This window comes from Apiotrichum porosum (genome assembly GCF_003942205.1).
Source record: "Apiotrichum porosum strain DSM 27194 chromosome Unknown scaffold_3, whole genome shotgun sequence".
NCBI classification, from domain to species: Eukaryota; Fungi; Basidiomycota; class Tremellomycetes; order Trichosporonales; family Trichosporonaceae; genus Apiotrichum; species Apiotrichum porosum.
The window spans coordinates 1-13389 of record NW_021167110.1 but is presented as its reverse complement, the minus strand read 5'-3'; the positions used below and the strand labels follow the sequence as shown (position 1 = coordinate 13389).

Sequence of the window (13389 nt, the reverse complement as noted above, 5' to 3'; positions counted from 1 at the left end):
AATGGACAGAGTGGCAAAGTGGCACCTGCCAGTTCACCAAATACTACTGGTGAAGAGTGCAACTGTCCTGACCGTTGCTGGAGACCTGAGCTGACCAAGATTGTTGGAAAACGATAAGCAGGCTGCACGATGTGGGGTTGAGAGTGGGGCCGAGGGGTTGCAGAATCGTTGCCAAACGATAAAGCATGGTGGCCGACACCTCTGGCCTGAGCAACAACAAGATAACACGGGGGTGCTGAATGACACAGACCGTGGCCGACACTGCAAAACATGTAACAACACAGGTAACAACAAGCACTAGTTTTTAGGATCTACTCAATGCAATGCATCCACAACTATGAACTCCTAAGTCTAGACAACGCCAGACACTATCTAAAATCTACACTTTAACGGTTAGCGCACGAGAAGGACTTGCCAACCGTGCCGTCCGCAAAGGAAACGATGATGTCCTCAACAGCGCCGTACGTGCCACATCCGAAACAGATGAGACCGATGAGGATACAGACAGTGTTGAGAATGGTGAGGGAGGTGTTCTTCCAGCCCTGGAAGCAGCCGCCCTCCCTAATGATGACAAACCACATGAAGCCGGGGAGGTAGAGCGAGAAGCCCGAGACAAAGAGGGCCGAAATGATGCCGAGGAGGTCGGAGAAGAAGGGGATGGCCTCGGCGACGACCCAGGCAATGACGGACGCGACGGTGATGTAGGCGATCCAAGCCATCCAGCCCTTGGGCGAGTTGACGTAACGGATGGGCGAGTGGGGGAAGAGGTAGTCGAGGACGTAACGACCCGACGTGACGGTGTTGATCGAGCCCGAGATGAAGATGACGGGAAGAGCAATACCGAAGGCGACGCGCGAGACGGTGAAACCGGCCGAGAGGAGGGCAGGCGACTGGGCCGAGTTGCCAATGAAGGCGTAGCCAATGGCACCAGTGCAGGTGTAGATGATGATCTCGGTGATACCAAGGACCCAGACGGCCTTGGGGAAGTCGGTGGGGGTGTGCATCTCCTCCATGAAGGAGAACTGGCAAATGGCGAACGAGTAGGCAAAGACGACGTTGGTCACGGCGACCATGGCCTCGTAGAAGGTAGCGCCCTCCTTGGGTCCGACGGTCCAGTCGACGGCAGCGAAACCACCCTCCTGGTTGTTGGCACGGATACCAGTGGCAATGAGGGTGAGGAGAATGGCAACGCAGATGGAGACAAAGTCGACGTAGCCGAGGACGGCCATCTCAGCGAACGAAGGCGGCAGGGCACAAAGGAAGAGGAGGATCATCGACACAATGCCCCAGACAAGGGTGCAGACGTCGACCTGGGTGATAGTCTGGAAGGCAATGGTGCCAGTGAGACAGTGGGAGCCGACAAGGAGGACGAGGTAGAGGACGAAAGCGCAACCGATGACGCCTTCCAGAATGGCACCCGCACGGCCCGGAAGGAGGAGGCGGCCGACATGAGCATAGTGGGTGACCTGGGGGTGCTTGATCTTGACCTGGCCGATAACGTAGGAAGTGTAAATGGCAATGAATCCAATGCCAACAGTGATGATGGTACCAGCGACCATGCCAAGCGTGGCGAAAGCACTGTGTTTGTCAGCACTTGAAAAAAAAAAGAACAACATGGATATCCGGGCTGGGGGTATACCACCACCATCCGCAATGGAAGCCCATTTCCGCCAGCTGGTGGCGCACTCACGCAGGAAGAGACAGCGATCCAAGGGCAATGGCCTCGACAATGAGGACAACGACGAGCTGCACCCAGCCAAGCTTGTGGTACTTCTTCTCGCCGTCAATAACGAGCTCAGAGTAGTACTCCTGGCGCTCGGCCTCGCTCATGTCCTTCTCCTTCTTATTGGAGGCAGCACTGATGGTCACGGCGCCGGCATTCTTGTCCGACTTGTCGTTGCTTCCCGTAGCAGGGGCAGACTCGACGTCGGCAGGCTTCTTCTCGGTGACGGGGGAGGAGATGGTCGCCTGGCTTGCCAGTGCAGACTCTGGTTCAAAGGGCCTTGCCATCATAAAAGGTGAAAGACGGTTGATGTCTTGTGAAAGGGGAGGTGTGGTAAGAGGGTGTGTGGTGGGGAGGGGGGGGTTGTGTCGCTTGTTGAAAACGACTGTGAGGTAAAGTACTAAAGAGAAAGAGAGACAGAGAAGAGAGAAAAAGGGCTCCAGAGGTCTATCTGTGGGGCCGACGTCCGCTTCACGGCCTCCTCTGGTGTGATCGCGCGGCCGCGGCGGCTCGAGTGTCAGGATTCATAAACCCGGTAGACACAGGTTCGGACCGTACAGCGACGTCCACTGGCTCTCCATCTGTTGCCCACATCGTATGCTTCCAATTGGGTCGATCTGCGTATCCCCCGCAGCACCTCCAAGGCCCGCAGTCTCAGCTATGCATCGTCGTTGGACGGTGGGCATTGCCAGGGCTGCCAAAAAGCTGGTTGAACACATTCGAAAAGATTGTGGAAGGCATGCATCATTGGTCGAGTGTGGTGTTTCGACCAAGGCAGTTAGCCCCTCCAGGTAGCCGATGTCCCTGGCTCGCTGTGTTGGTTTTGTCCTTTATGCGCGGGCCGGAAAACGGCGTAGCAGCTGGAGGCAGCTGAAAGCAGCTGGAGGATACGCTGCTGGAGGCCAGGATATCCAGGAATGCGTGAGGATCCCAGGCCCCGCTTAGGTCGTAGTCTTTGCAAACACCCTCAGGCAGTCAGGATATCGTGTCCGGGTGTTGATTTACAGCCCGAGCAAAATTTGTGCGTACACGCGCCGTGCGGTACAGTATGTGTACGCGTCTGCATTTCGTCCGTGGCAGCTAAACTCTCATTCAAGTTTAATAATGCTGTTTACGGCGCCACATTTCAGCCTACACGGCCCGGAGCATGTCATGAATGGTACCAGCTCCGACTGGTGGGACCGCTTGCTTTCAAAGCAACTCCAGCACAGACCACAGCCAGCAGACAAAAGGAGACGCCAGAGAGGGGTCTGCATAGAAAAAGAACGGCCAAGGGGTCGGCCATTCGGCCCTGAGATCCTCCGCAAATCCGGATGCAACCATTGACATCCACGCATCCATCCCCAGGTGTCAGCGTGTCCCATCCCGGTCACGGAGTTGCCGCAGAGCTTACCTATTCGTGGAACCCGAGTACGCCGCGGGCCTGTGGTCACTGCCGGACCTCGTGGTGCAAGGGATGGGATACGGTATGTGGACTGCGGTCGGAACAAGCGTCGTGTGGCCACAACACATCTCGGTTCAATTGCCATGGCGTCAGCGGCCCAACGGCAATCAAGACCGGAAATCAATATTTTCGAATGAAAAACATCGGCCTTTTCATTTTCGAATCGTCAGCCTCCCACCTCCGTGTCCACCAGAGACATGCCGCTGCTGCCTGACCACACTGATTGTCACAGGTCCGTGCAGTGTAAGATTGTACCCTGCTCTCACTGTACCTCGTCCGGCTGTTGTATGCATCGTCGTCTTGCACACGAACAGGCGGTTTTGGCCCATTGGCGGCTGGACGGTTGTTTGATTATTTGTGGCAGCTCGGCAATCAGCGGGACGCCGGTCCGCGCATCCCAATTCTTCGGCATACTCTGCGTTGGCCACTAGGTCGACGATTGGATTCCAGAAACCCAGGGAGTGGCGTTCCTTGTAAGCGAGGATTCCATCCTGTGCCCACCTGCATGGACCGAACGAGCCCTTTACACTGTACATTCTGCCGCCCGCATGTCCGCTGAACGGTCATGGGTTTGCAGATCAACCCCACAGATCCATGCTACGGCCCCACAGTTCGGCCTCGTCCGTGTCGTCAATGACGGAGGAGTTAGACGTGCGAGTTGGAGCACCACCTCGGAGGCGAATATCGAACTGCCGGAGCGAGGCTGTTTGAGTTCACGGAAGAAGGCCCACGCCAGGGCGAAGACGTAAGAACCGAGGCAGAAGGAGGTGACGGCGTTGGCTTGGCAGGTGTTGAAAGCTGCCACCAAGAACACCCGCTGCGTTGCAAAAGTTACGCAAGGCCAACTGACGGGGCACGAACGAGAATGGGCGTGGAGGACGTGTTGTTGCTCAAGATTGGTAATGGCGTGACCTGGCGGCCTCGTCCCAGATCCAGACCAAATGTCCAGAGACCACGAGTCCCAGCTCCAGACACATTTACCAAGATCAGTTCAACACCGGTGGCGCCACCAGCCTGTCCAGAATGACGTCCGATCGATCGGACTTGCAAAGTACTTTTCTTCCCAACAAACGGCCTCCATGACTCGAGTTCGATGTTGCCGTATACCTCATCACCACCTCTCCGCCCTCGGTTCTCCATCTATCCTCCATCTCCCCCTCCTCTCCCTCTCACGAGCTTTTAATCCAGCACGCAAAAACACATGCATCAAGGCTCTCGTGGTGTAGTGGCTATCATACTTTCTTAGGGTCCAGATCATTGGTCTCTAATCCTTATCGGATTTGATCCTCCGGTTTATCTAGCTATGGAAGTGGTCCTGGGTTCAAATCCCGGCGAGGGCCTTCGTTTTTGGGACCCTGGGCATCTCTGGCGGGTGTGCATGGTGTTTGTTGATGGCCGGGGATAGTTGTGGCAAGGAGAACGGTGGTTGGAAGGAAGCAAGGTGGATGGCATATGGCGGATGGACGTTGTTTGTGGAGCCGACATGATTTTTGTGTTTCGTGTTTGCTCAATCCGGCGCCCCCACACAAGTGTTTCAAAAGTGACGTGCCACATGTTCCACTAGTGGCTCCCTGGCCATGTTATTGCATTGTCATCGTCACCTTGATACTGAACAGATATCTACAACAAGATGACTCCCGTCTCCTCCACGATCTCCTGCACCAGCTCCTCCTCTGCCCGCTTCCTCTTCCTTTCCTCAACCCTGCGTGCCTGCTCCCGCGCCGCCTCGGCATCGTACCCTTCGCCCTCGCCGCCCGACGCAGCCATCTCGTCATCGTCGACATCCACATAACTGTCGTCCGAGTTGAAGCTGAACGCCGAGTCCGAGAGGGCGCCGTCGTCGTCCTCGTACAGGTCAGTGTACAAGGTGCTCGGGGCCGGGGATTTCTGGTTGGCCGCCAGTGGAGATGTCGTCGAGTGTATGTCTTTGCCTGGGCAACCGTTAGTGGGGGGGGGGGGGGGGGGTGACACAATGCAAGAAAGGGGGCAGGGACTCACCTGGTACGCCAAGTCGCCAGTCTCCCGCGACGACACGGGACACTTCGCCCGGAATATCGTGGTCAAACCATCGCTCGTCACCGTCATAGTCGAACACGTCGAGCTCGAACACGCGGGTGCGGGCGTTCAGGAGCGGCACCAACATTTCCTCGGTCCCCGGATCGACCTTTGGGCTCAAAACGTCCAACGGGTGCATGTCGTGCGGCACACGGACGCGGATACACGGCACCTCGACGAACCGCCAGATACCCCGCAGAGCCATGGCGGCCGCCTGGTCCGCGGCCACGATGCTGAGCGACTCAAACGGCCAGCCCTGCAGTGTCTCTGCAAAACGACGGCCAAAGATGGCAACCAAGGTGGTCGTGTCGTCCAAGCCGAGAATGGGCTGCGGAGCGTCGTAGCTCCGGGGAAGGATCGGGACGAGATTCTCGATCCAGTACACCGGAGTGACGCGTTTGCTATCGTCCATGTGCGCAGCGGATGTAAACCCCTGGGCAACTATAGGCGGAAGTGCCGCGATGAGCTGTTCGCCGTCGCTTGCTTCCGCAAGGGTAATCCGAATGTCACGGTGGGCTGGAGCAGGCTCGAAAGAAGCGTCGGTCCCATCGTCAGACGTTGTGGAAGCGGCCTGTGGCGGTGGCGGCGTAGACGGCTCGGGAGAGCCGAAGTGTATGGGTGGCCAGTCGACAAACCCTTGGATCTGTCTGGCAGCCAAGCGGTTTAGACGAGAAATCTTGTCCAGGACTTGTGGACGAGTCTCCGACTCGCGATCCCCAGGTCTGCCCCACGTCACGGCAATGTCCTTCCTCACTGCAACGGACGTGGTTAAACCGTAGTGGGTGGGGATGGGGCGGGGGAGGTGCACGAGATCTTGCACCAACGGTTGGTGGCATCGCCACAGGTACTGTTCTTCAGAGGGCGGCAGGGGGTTAGGCTCCGACCGCAGTTGCTGCTGAAGTTTGGAGCTAATGTCGTAGGCTGCATGGGCGGCGCGGTTCAGCTCGGCCAACCAGAAGCTCAGGATGCTGCTATATGCAGACTGTTCATTCGACCTGTGGGCGAAGGGGTCTGGCGGGGTTGGTGTTCCACTCAACAGGCCCAGGCGCTTGGGCTTGGCCTGTGACTTTCGGATGTTATTTTCCATTAACCAATCGCCAGAGCTGAACCCCTCACCCATGCGGTGGGGCGAGGGCAAGCATCGAACAGCACTCTCGAGCTGCTCTCCATTCCACACTGGCAACGCCTTGCTGTCGCATCTGGGAGGATTGGTGGGGACAGTGCGTAGGAGCGACGCGTAGTGATCCAGTGCACCAAAACGCCGGATTGCCACACTTTTGCTGTTTCTCATTGACATGTGTCGTCGGTACGACTCGTCCTTCCGGGCAGCTTCAATCCACTCTTTGGCACTCAGATGACCGTTTCGGTCAGCAAAGGCCTGTACCTCGGCCTCAGTGCGGGCCGGCAGGAGCGGTGGGTGACTGGAGAAATCCACCTTGCCCGTGCGAGCAGCGAGGTAGCTCTTCAACCAGTCTGTAAAGGCTAGCCTCTTTTCCCTTGCGGACGCGACACGGTCTTCAAAGACGGCAGCCTGCACGAGGAAGGGGGTGGACGCAACGGCCGGCCGCAACTGTTCGTCTCCTTGCTCAAAGGCGAGATGGAGGCGCATGACCTTTGTGCGTACGGTGCTCAGGGCGGAGAGGAAACGCAGCGCCGAAGCCCCGCCGTCGATCAGCACAGACAGTGTGAGCTGGTCAAGGTCCAGTTGAGCCAACACCTGGCGAACATCCTCGTGTACGCTCGGCGGGGGAGGAGCACACTTGGCGGCAAGACCCCAGATAGGACCATCCTGGTGCGTAGGTATGTGGATCGCCGAGTGATATTCGCTCGCCTCGAGAGTGAGGTCGCGGACCAGCGGCGCGCGGGTGCGGCCGAGCGCTGTGAGCTCGTAGGGATCGGGGGGGAGAGTGTTACGCGAAAGGGTGCGCTTGTCCTCGAGCGTAGATATGGCTCTGCAGAAGGCAGTCACTCTTTCGTAAGGGACACAGGGGGAGTGGTAGAGCGCTTCGACAGCACAGGGGAGGAGGGATCTAGTGAGGAGGAGTGGAACGAGAGCACCAGTGATGATGCGAGTGTCGAGCCATTCTGCGGCGTCAGTAAACCGATAACGAGGCAGCCGGGACGCTCTCTGCGACAATGTACACCCACCTGTCTTGATGTCCTGGTAGTAGGCAGCAAACACCAGCTTCCAGACGGAAGGAGGAAGGGGCCCGACAAGAGGGTCTATCGGCCATCAGCCCACATCCATCATCATCATCGCCGTCGTCGTCGTGGTCGAAACGTACCGTCCTCAAATGCCGACTTGCACTTTCTCTTCATCTTGCGCCTCCGCTCACCAAGCTGCTCATTAACAGTATCTGCGCGGTCCACTGGTAATGCTTGGAGAGGGTGGATGGTTGTTGTGTCTGGTTCGCCCATCACCACGTCGCTGTCTACCGCGCTGGGATCGGCGGCCATGACGTCAGATGTATGCGAGCTGCGCTGTTGTGCTGTTGTGCTGTTGTGTTTGCTCGCTGTCGCTGGAAGCAGCAGCGAGAGTGAGGCCAACGGAGCGGTAGTCGAGGATGCAGGAGGGGGGGGGCGGTGGGTGCAAATGGACTGGAGTGATGGGAAGTGTAGTGATGGACGTGGTTGCGGGATGTGACTCGAGAATCCCTTGGACCCAGCCAGTCCAGCCTCCGAAATACGGGAACTAACCCGAGTCACGTTGTTTGGCGCCAAGCCAACAGCTGCAGCCTGGCCAGCTGGCCAGCACACCGACGACCACTCGATAGCCGTGCATGGCAGCACTAACTTCAAGCGGGGTACTAATGCGTACTGCAGGTGCTGAGATGGCATGCCGGCTGCAACTTGAATCGCATCACTAGTAACACCAGCGACATTGCAGCGTCGACCTGCCTCCCCTTTGGGCGCTGTAGGGCCAGCTGTAGGAGCAGCCTCCCACGATCAGCAACTCTTCACTTTCGCAGCTCGCGTACATCCTCTCGCAGAATCAAAAGGGGTATAACATCATCCGACAATATCGACGGCTATCATAGCCGGGGGGGGAAAAGGACTCTCCATTAGCAGCCGCGCACACTTTTCAGCGCGCCGCATTTCGTTAACAAGTTGATTTGGGGGCAAAAGGGGGGTTTGGGGGGGTCTGGGGTCTGAGGTGGGGAGGTGGGGGGATCTGATCTGGTACTCGAGGTCGTCATGAACGAAAGATGGTGGCCGGCGCACAGGGGGGGAGGGGTACAGTCAAGAATGACAATTAACGGCGCACGGTGCCGCCCTGGCGGTGGTATGCGGCCATGTTGTCGATCTCGCCCTCGAGGGCCTTGATTTGCGAGTGGGCCTGCTCGAGGTCCTTGTTGAGACGGTCGCGCTCGGCGATGAGGTGCTGCTCCCACTGGCGGAAACGGGCCTCCTCGAGCTTGACCTGCTCGGTGAAGCGCTTGCGAAGGGACTCCTCCTCCTCCTTGAACTTGGGGTTGTCGAGCTTCTTGACCTTGGGCTCGCCAAACTTGCGGGTCTCCATCTGCTGCAGACGGTACGACTCGTAGTGGGTCTCCTCGGTCGAGGTGATGAGGTCGAGCATGTAGGTGCGGATAAGGAGCGAGCGGAGCTTCTTAAAGTCGCAGTGGTCCTCGTTCTCGACCTCGGCAACACCCCAGAGGTACTGGCGACCCTTGACGACGCGGCCATCGGTGGTGGTAACGTCGTCGATGGAGCCAATGACCGAGAAGGGCATGACGGACTGCATGTGGCGCGCGTTCTCGGCAGCCTGCTCGTCGTCGACGTCGACGGGAGGGAGGTAGCACTTGATGCCCTGGGCGTCAATGACCTCGCGGACGCGCTGCTTGAAGGCAAGGAGGTCCTCGGGGGTCATGGTGTCGGCCTTGGCGACAACAGGGATGAGGTTGACGCGCGAGCCAAGACGCTTCATGACCTCGACGTCGAGGGGCTTGAGGCTGGTGCCCGAGGGGCGGATAAAGTACAGGCAGGCGTGAACGCGGAGGTCCTGCTTGTCGGTACGGAGGGGCTGCTGCTCCTGGCGCATGTACGACTCGTGCTGGTCGTCGATAAACTCGACAATGGGAGTCCACGAGTCGCGGTTGTTGACATAGTCGCCAAAGCCGGGAGTGTCAATGACAGTCAGCTTGATGTTGAAGCCGCGCTCCTCAAGGTCGGCCTTGAGGATCTCGACCTCGGTGGTCTTGTCCATCTGCTTGGCAAAGCTAGAATCCGTTAGTCGTAAATTCATGCGCGGCGCGCGCTCGCCGTGTGTGCATGGCGGCACACATAGCGCCTCCCCCCGCACCGGATCCCACACTCACCGCTGGCGGTAGTTGCGAGGGGCGCAGATCTCGCTGGCAAAGAGCGTGTTGATGAGGGTCGTCTTACCGAGGCCCGACTCGCCTGTTCAGAGTCAGCGAATGCTCACACGGGTGCGATATGGACGCCCGCCAGCGTCCTCCCCTCCCCTCCCCTCCCCAAATCCCACCGCGACCTCCAGCAGCTGGAGGAAGGCGACCGCGCACGGGCCGACTTTTGTCAACAGGAGCGACAATCCACCCGCTGGGGTTCGTGGTTATCACAAAAACGCGCCAGAGGTGGAACTTGCCGCTCGCGCTGCTGCAGCAAATGCAGACACAGACGTGACTGGGCGCGCGCGCGGTGCGGAAGCGGGACGAGGAAAGGTGGGGAGGACGTGGCGGGGCCGTGCGACGCACCGACCACCATAATGGTGAAGTGCGCGCCGCGCTGGTTGACAATCTTGTGCCTCTGGATGGGGGGTCAGCAGTGCTCTCGCTGTGTGCTTTGAGAACGCGCGCGCGTGTGGCAAGTCCACACGGGAGAGAGGGAAGCAGGGGGCGAGGTGGGCTGGCGCGGAGAACAGGTGGAGGACCTCTGGTTCAACGCGCGCGCGTGGCAACCCCAGCTCTGCTCCCTCTCTCGGGCTGTCGTCTGTGTGCGGTGGTACGAACCTGGTTGGGGAGGCTGCTGTCAGCTGGGTGACTGCGTGGGGGTTACGTACTTTGCGATACCGATCTCGCCTGACATGATGGATGGATGATGGGGGGTGGTGGTGGTGGAGAAGGATGGATGGTGAACGAGCAAGTCGAGTGGGTGTGCACGACGGGACGAGACGAAGGGGGTGTGTGCGTGCAGGCAACGCGCGCGCGCGCCAGGACGCGGGGCGGAGGGGCCACCGCGCGGGAGCGACGGAAGCATTCCCACGCGCAGCCGCGTTTCACAACGATCACAACCATGAGGCCACCGTGGGAAGGCGGCATGAGGTACCCCGTGGGGGGACACATGGTGGCACCTGTGCAGCAATATGCTCAGCAAAATGCAGTTTGCTTGTGGTGGGGGAGACCGAAACGCATAGACAGGAGTAGGCAACCTCAATGGATCAATGGCAATAAGACGTCGGCATAAACAGGGGGGGCAGCTGGCATTGTTAGAGAACAGCATACCCCGGCAGAAAACTGGGACAGGGGCGGAATCCTCACGCCGAAAACCACCTGCACAATCAGGCATCGTCCATCTTCGTTCTGCAGCTCTGACACTTGCTTTGCCTGGTTTAAATTCATTCACCCTTCCTTGTCGCACTTGCGTTGCCTCATTCGCATCCTCGCTCCCCGCTGGTCGAGGGCCAAGTCGCGTCGATGGCGTCGACGAGTCGATTCACGCTCACCTGCCTCGCTCAAGGTGGCCGTAGGCGACCTCACGAGCTCCCCCGGGTCACAGATTGTCGCCCCCCAGCGAACGCGCAAAGGAGCCAACCCTCATGACCGCCACAGCGACACACAAAATCATCGGCGATTTAGCTCAGTTGGTTAGAGCGTGTGCTTAACACTAGGACTGTTCAACAGTCAAGCGTTGCGCACAAGGTCGGCGGTTCGACCCCGTCAAACGTCATTTTTGGCTACCTGGAGGCATGCAGAGTGCATCCTGGGTTGCTGTTTTGGAGTGGGAGGGAGGATGTGGATGTGTGAAAGGGAGGTGGGTGGACGATCGATGAAAATTGGTGGAAAATAAAAGTGCCACAGACGGATCGGCGCGATGGCCACGGGGTACACCTCTCTGCTCCTTCCAAAGGCCATGCCTCCCACACCAGGTGACTTTGGTGCAGAGAACAATCTGTTAGGCTGCGTCCTGCCCTACTGGGGGCGCCTGTACTGCTGGTTGAGGGCTCCCAACGTGATCCAGATGGACCCGCCCACTTGAGCGAGGGTTCGCCGTTCCGGCGACGACCTGTAGGCGGGTAACGCTGTCAGCGAGAGGCTACTAGCACGCACTGGTGCTCTCAGTATTCGGCCGTGTTGTGGTTGACCCTGGAGATGGTCACTTCGGTCTTCTCATCAATTCGAGGGGATCGGCGGAGACTGACGGGAACAGTAGCCATCATGAGGTTTGTCGGTTGCACTCTGCGATAGAGGATTGATAACAGCATCGTCCTCGTCGTCAAGTTGGATTGAAATGAAGGGATAGGGCAAGCGCAGGGCATGGCACGGACGGTGCACGGGTTATCTGCCCCAAACGGCCAGCGGGGCCAACGGTTAATGGCAAACCTCTTGCCGACCCACATCACAAGCACGAGTCAGTTCAATCAGTGGATCAGTGGATCAGTGGGCCAGTGGCAACAGCCACGCACAAAGGTCTGAAAGAGTACATATCAATATCCATACGAGCCCAGAGCCACACCCCATTACACACATAAAAAACCTAGTACGCCCACCCTCATGCTCATGCCCTGGCCATAGCCTCGACTGTCGTCGCCGTGCTGGCCCACCCGGCATCCCGCCGGCGCGGTTGACCAGGTACTCCACAATGTCGCCATCGTCCTTTGGCACGTCGCCTGCGTTGCGGTACGCGGCCATGTCGTCGTGGTTGTTCATGTTCATCTCGACCAGCGCGCGGTCCTTGCTCGAGTGGCCGTGGCCGTGGGCACTCTTTACGCGCGCGCCGTCGTCGTCCACGAGGCCGCGCCTGAGCAGCTCGTCCTCAAACTGTTCCTGGAGGTCAAACGCGCGGTCGACGATCGCGTCGTCCTGGCGCGAGAGCGGCAGCGGGCCCGTCAACTTGACCATGTGCGCCAAGGTGAACGGGTACGTCGAGATGGTGCCGCCTTGGACGGGCGCTTCGCGTTTCCAGCGGTAGACAAAGCCCTCGCGGGTGACGGGCGCGTCGTGCTGGTTCCACTTGTCCGGGAGGTGGCCCGAGGACTCTGCGTCGGCCAAAAAGTCGAGGTAGCGGCTGTACCATACTGTGGAACACGCGTCAGAATGGGGACAACCAACACGCCAAAAAGGACACTCCTGGTGGACTCACGCGCGCATTCGTACAGCTTGCCAGCGGCCATTTTCAAGTCGACCACGGCGTCGACGGCTTCCTTGTACAGGTCTTCTTGTCCGATCCAGTGCTTTGCCCACGGAGCGAGGGCGCGGTCGAGGGCCCTCGCCATGGCCTGGGGCTGTTCGAAGCGGTTCATGAGCATCTGGAGCGTGACGATCAGGTACTCTCGTGTGATCTGCACAACCATGGTGTCAGCCCAGATACTCTGTGTCGCGCAGTGGCATCCGCGTGCGTCGGTAGAGCGCAGAGCCACACATTCTCATCTCATCTCACTCACGACCAAGGGCGGGTTGCCAGGTTCAGGTGCTGGCCAGTGCACCTCTGCGATGTGGACGGGACCATGGGTGCGTGCCTCGTGACAGCACCTGTGGCTCTCAAACGTCCACTTCCAGCGCTCGCCGATGCCATTCTTCAACGAGGGGCGCGATGGACGGATGCACGGGTACCAGTACGACACCTTGTCGTTGGATTCCCAGTGGACAAAGTGTGGTGGGCGGTACGCGGTGGCAAAGTCGAAGCGGCCGGTCCAGGTCGGGTGCTGTGGCCACCGGGCCTTGGGACGGGTGCTGGTCTTGGTGCTGGCCTTGGTGGGGGTGTTGGTGACGGATGGCCGTGTGGGGGCGGGCTTGGAGGTGGCGCGGTCAGACGACATGCTGAGTGTGTCCGTCATGACATAGACATGTTCTGGTGTGAAGGACGATACCGCTGCGAGTCGCGTCCGTCTCTGTTTAAGAGGCCACACCGTGTTGACACCGGTCATGTCTCACCCCAGCGGCACCGGCTCTGCGGTTGTGCGGCCCACTTTGCCAAGCAAATGCAAAAG

At 59.0% G+C, this 13389-nt stretch overlaps 4 protein-coding genes and 2 non-coding genes across 6 annotated transcripts; 2 read left to right on the top strand and 4 right to left on the bottom strand.

The window, feature by feature from the left end:
* Positions 1–386: 386 nt before the first annotated feature.
* On the bottom strand, positions 387–2010 carry EHS24_005608 (uncharacterized protein; the record flags this gene model as incomplete). The annotated part of the gene is made up of 2 exons (XM_028621105.1): positions 387–1578; positions 1691–2010. 2 exons carry the CDS (start codon positions 2008–2010, stop codon positions 387–389), a joined length of 1512 nt encoding a protein of 503 aa, XP_028477557.1.
* Positions 2011–4378: 2368 nt separating this feature from the next.
* EHS24_005607 lies at positions 4379–4507 on the top strand. Its single transcript has one exon. It is a non-coding gene; the product is annotated as a tRNA-Pro (tRNA).
* A 280-nt stretch (positions 4508–4787) lies between these two features.
* EHS24_005606 (uncharacterized protein) lies at positions 4788–7679 on the bottom strand (the record flags this gene model as incomplete). The annotated part of the gene is made up of 5 exons (XM_028621104.1): positions 4788–5098; positions 5166–6288; positions 6607–7307; positions 7371–7445; positions 7508–7679. 5 exons carry the CDS (start codon positions 7677–7679, stop codon positions 4788–4790), a joined length of 2382 nt encoding a protein of 793 aa, XP_028477556.1.
* Positions 7680–8475: 796 nt separating this feature from the next.
* Positions 8476–9947, bottom strand: EHS24_005605 (uncharacterized protein; the record flags this gene model as incomplete). The annotated part of the gene is made up of 3 exons (XM_028621103.1): positions 8476–9442; positions 9542–9623; positions 9938–9947. The coding sequence occupies 3 exons, from the start codon at positions 9945–9947 to the stop codon at positions 8476–8478; spliced, it is 1059 nt and encodes a 352-aa protein (XP_028477555.1).
* Positions 9948–11028: 1081 nt separating this feature from the next.
* EHS24_005604 lies at positions 11029–11129 on the top strand. The gene has a single exon. It is a non-coding gene; the product is annotated as a tRNA-Val (tRNA).
* Positions 11130–11371: 242 nt separating this feature from the next.
* Positions 11372–13218, bottom strand: EHS24_005603 (uncharacterized protein; the record flags this gene model as incomplete). The annotated part of the gene is made up of 4 exons (XM_028621102.1): positions 11372–11465; positions 12036–12477; positions 12543–12741; positions 12844–13218. The coding sequence occupies 4 exons, from the start codon at positions 13216–13218 to the stop codon at positions 11372–11374; spliced, it is 1110 nt and encodes a 369-aa protein (XP_028477554.1).
* Between the last annotated feature and the right edge of the window lie 171 nt (positions 13219–13389).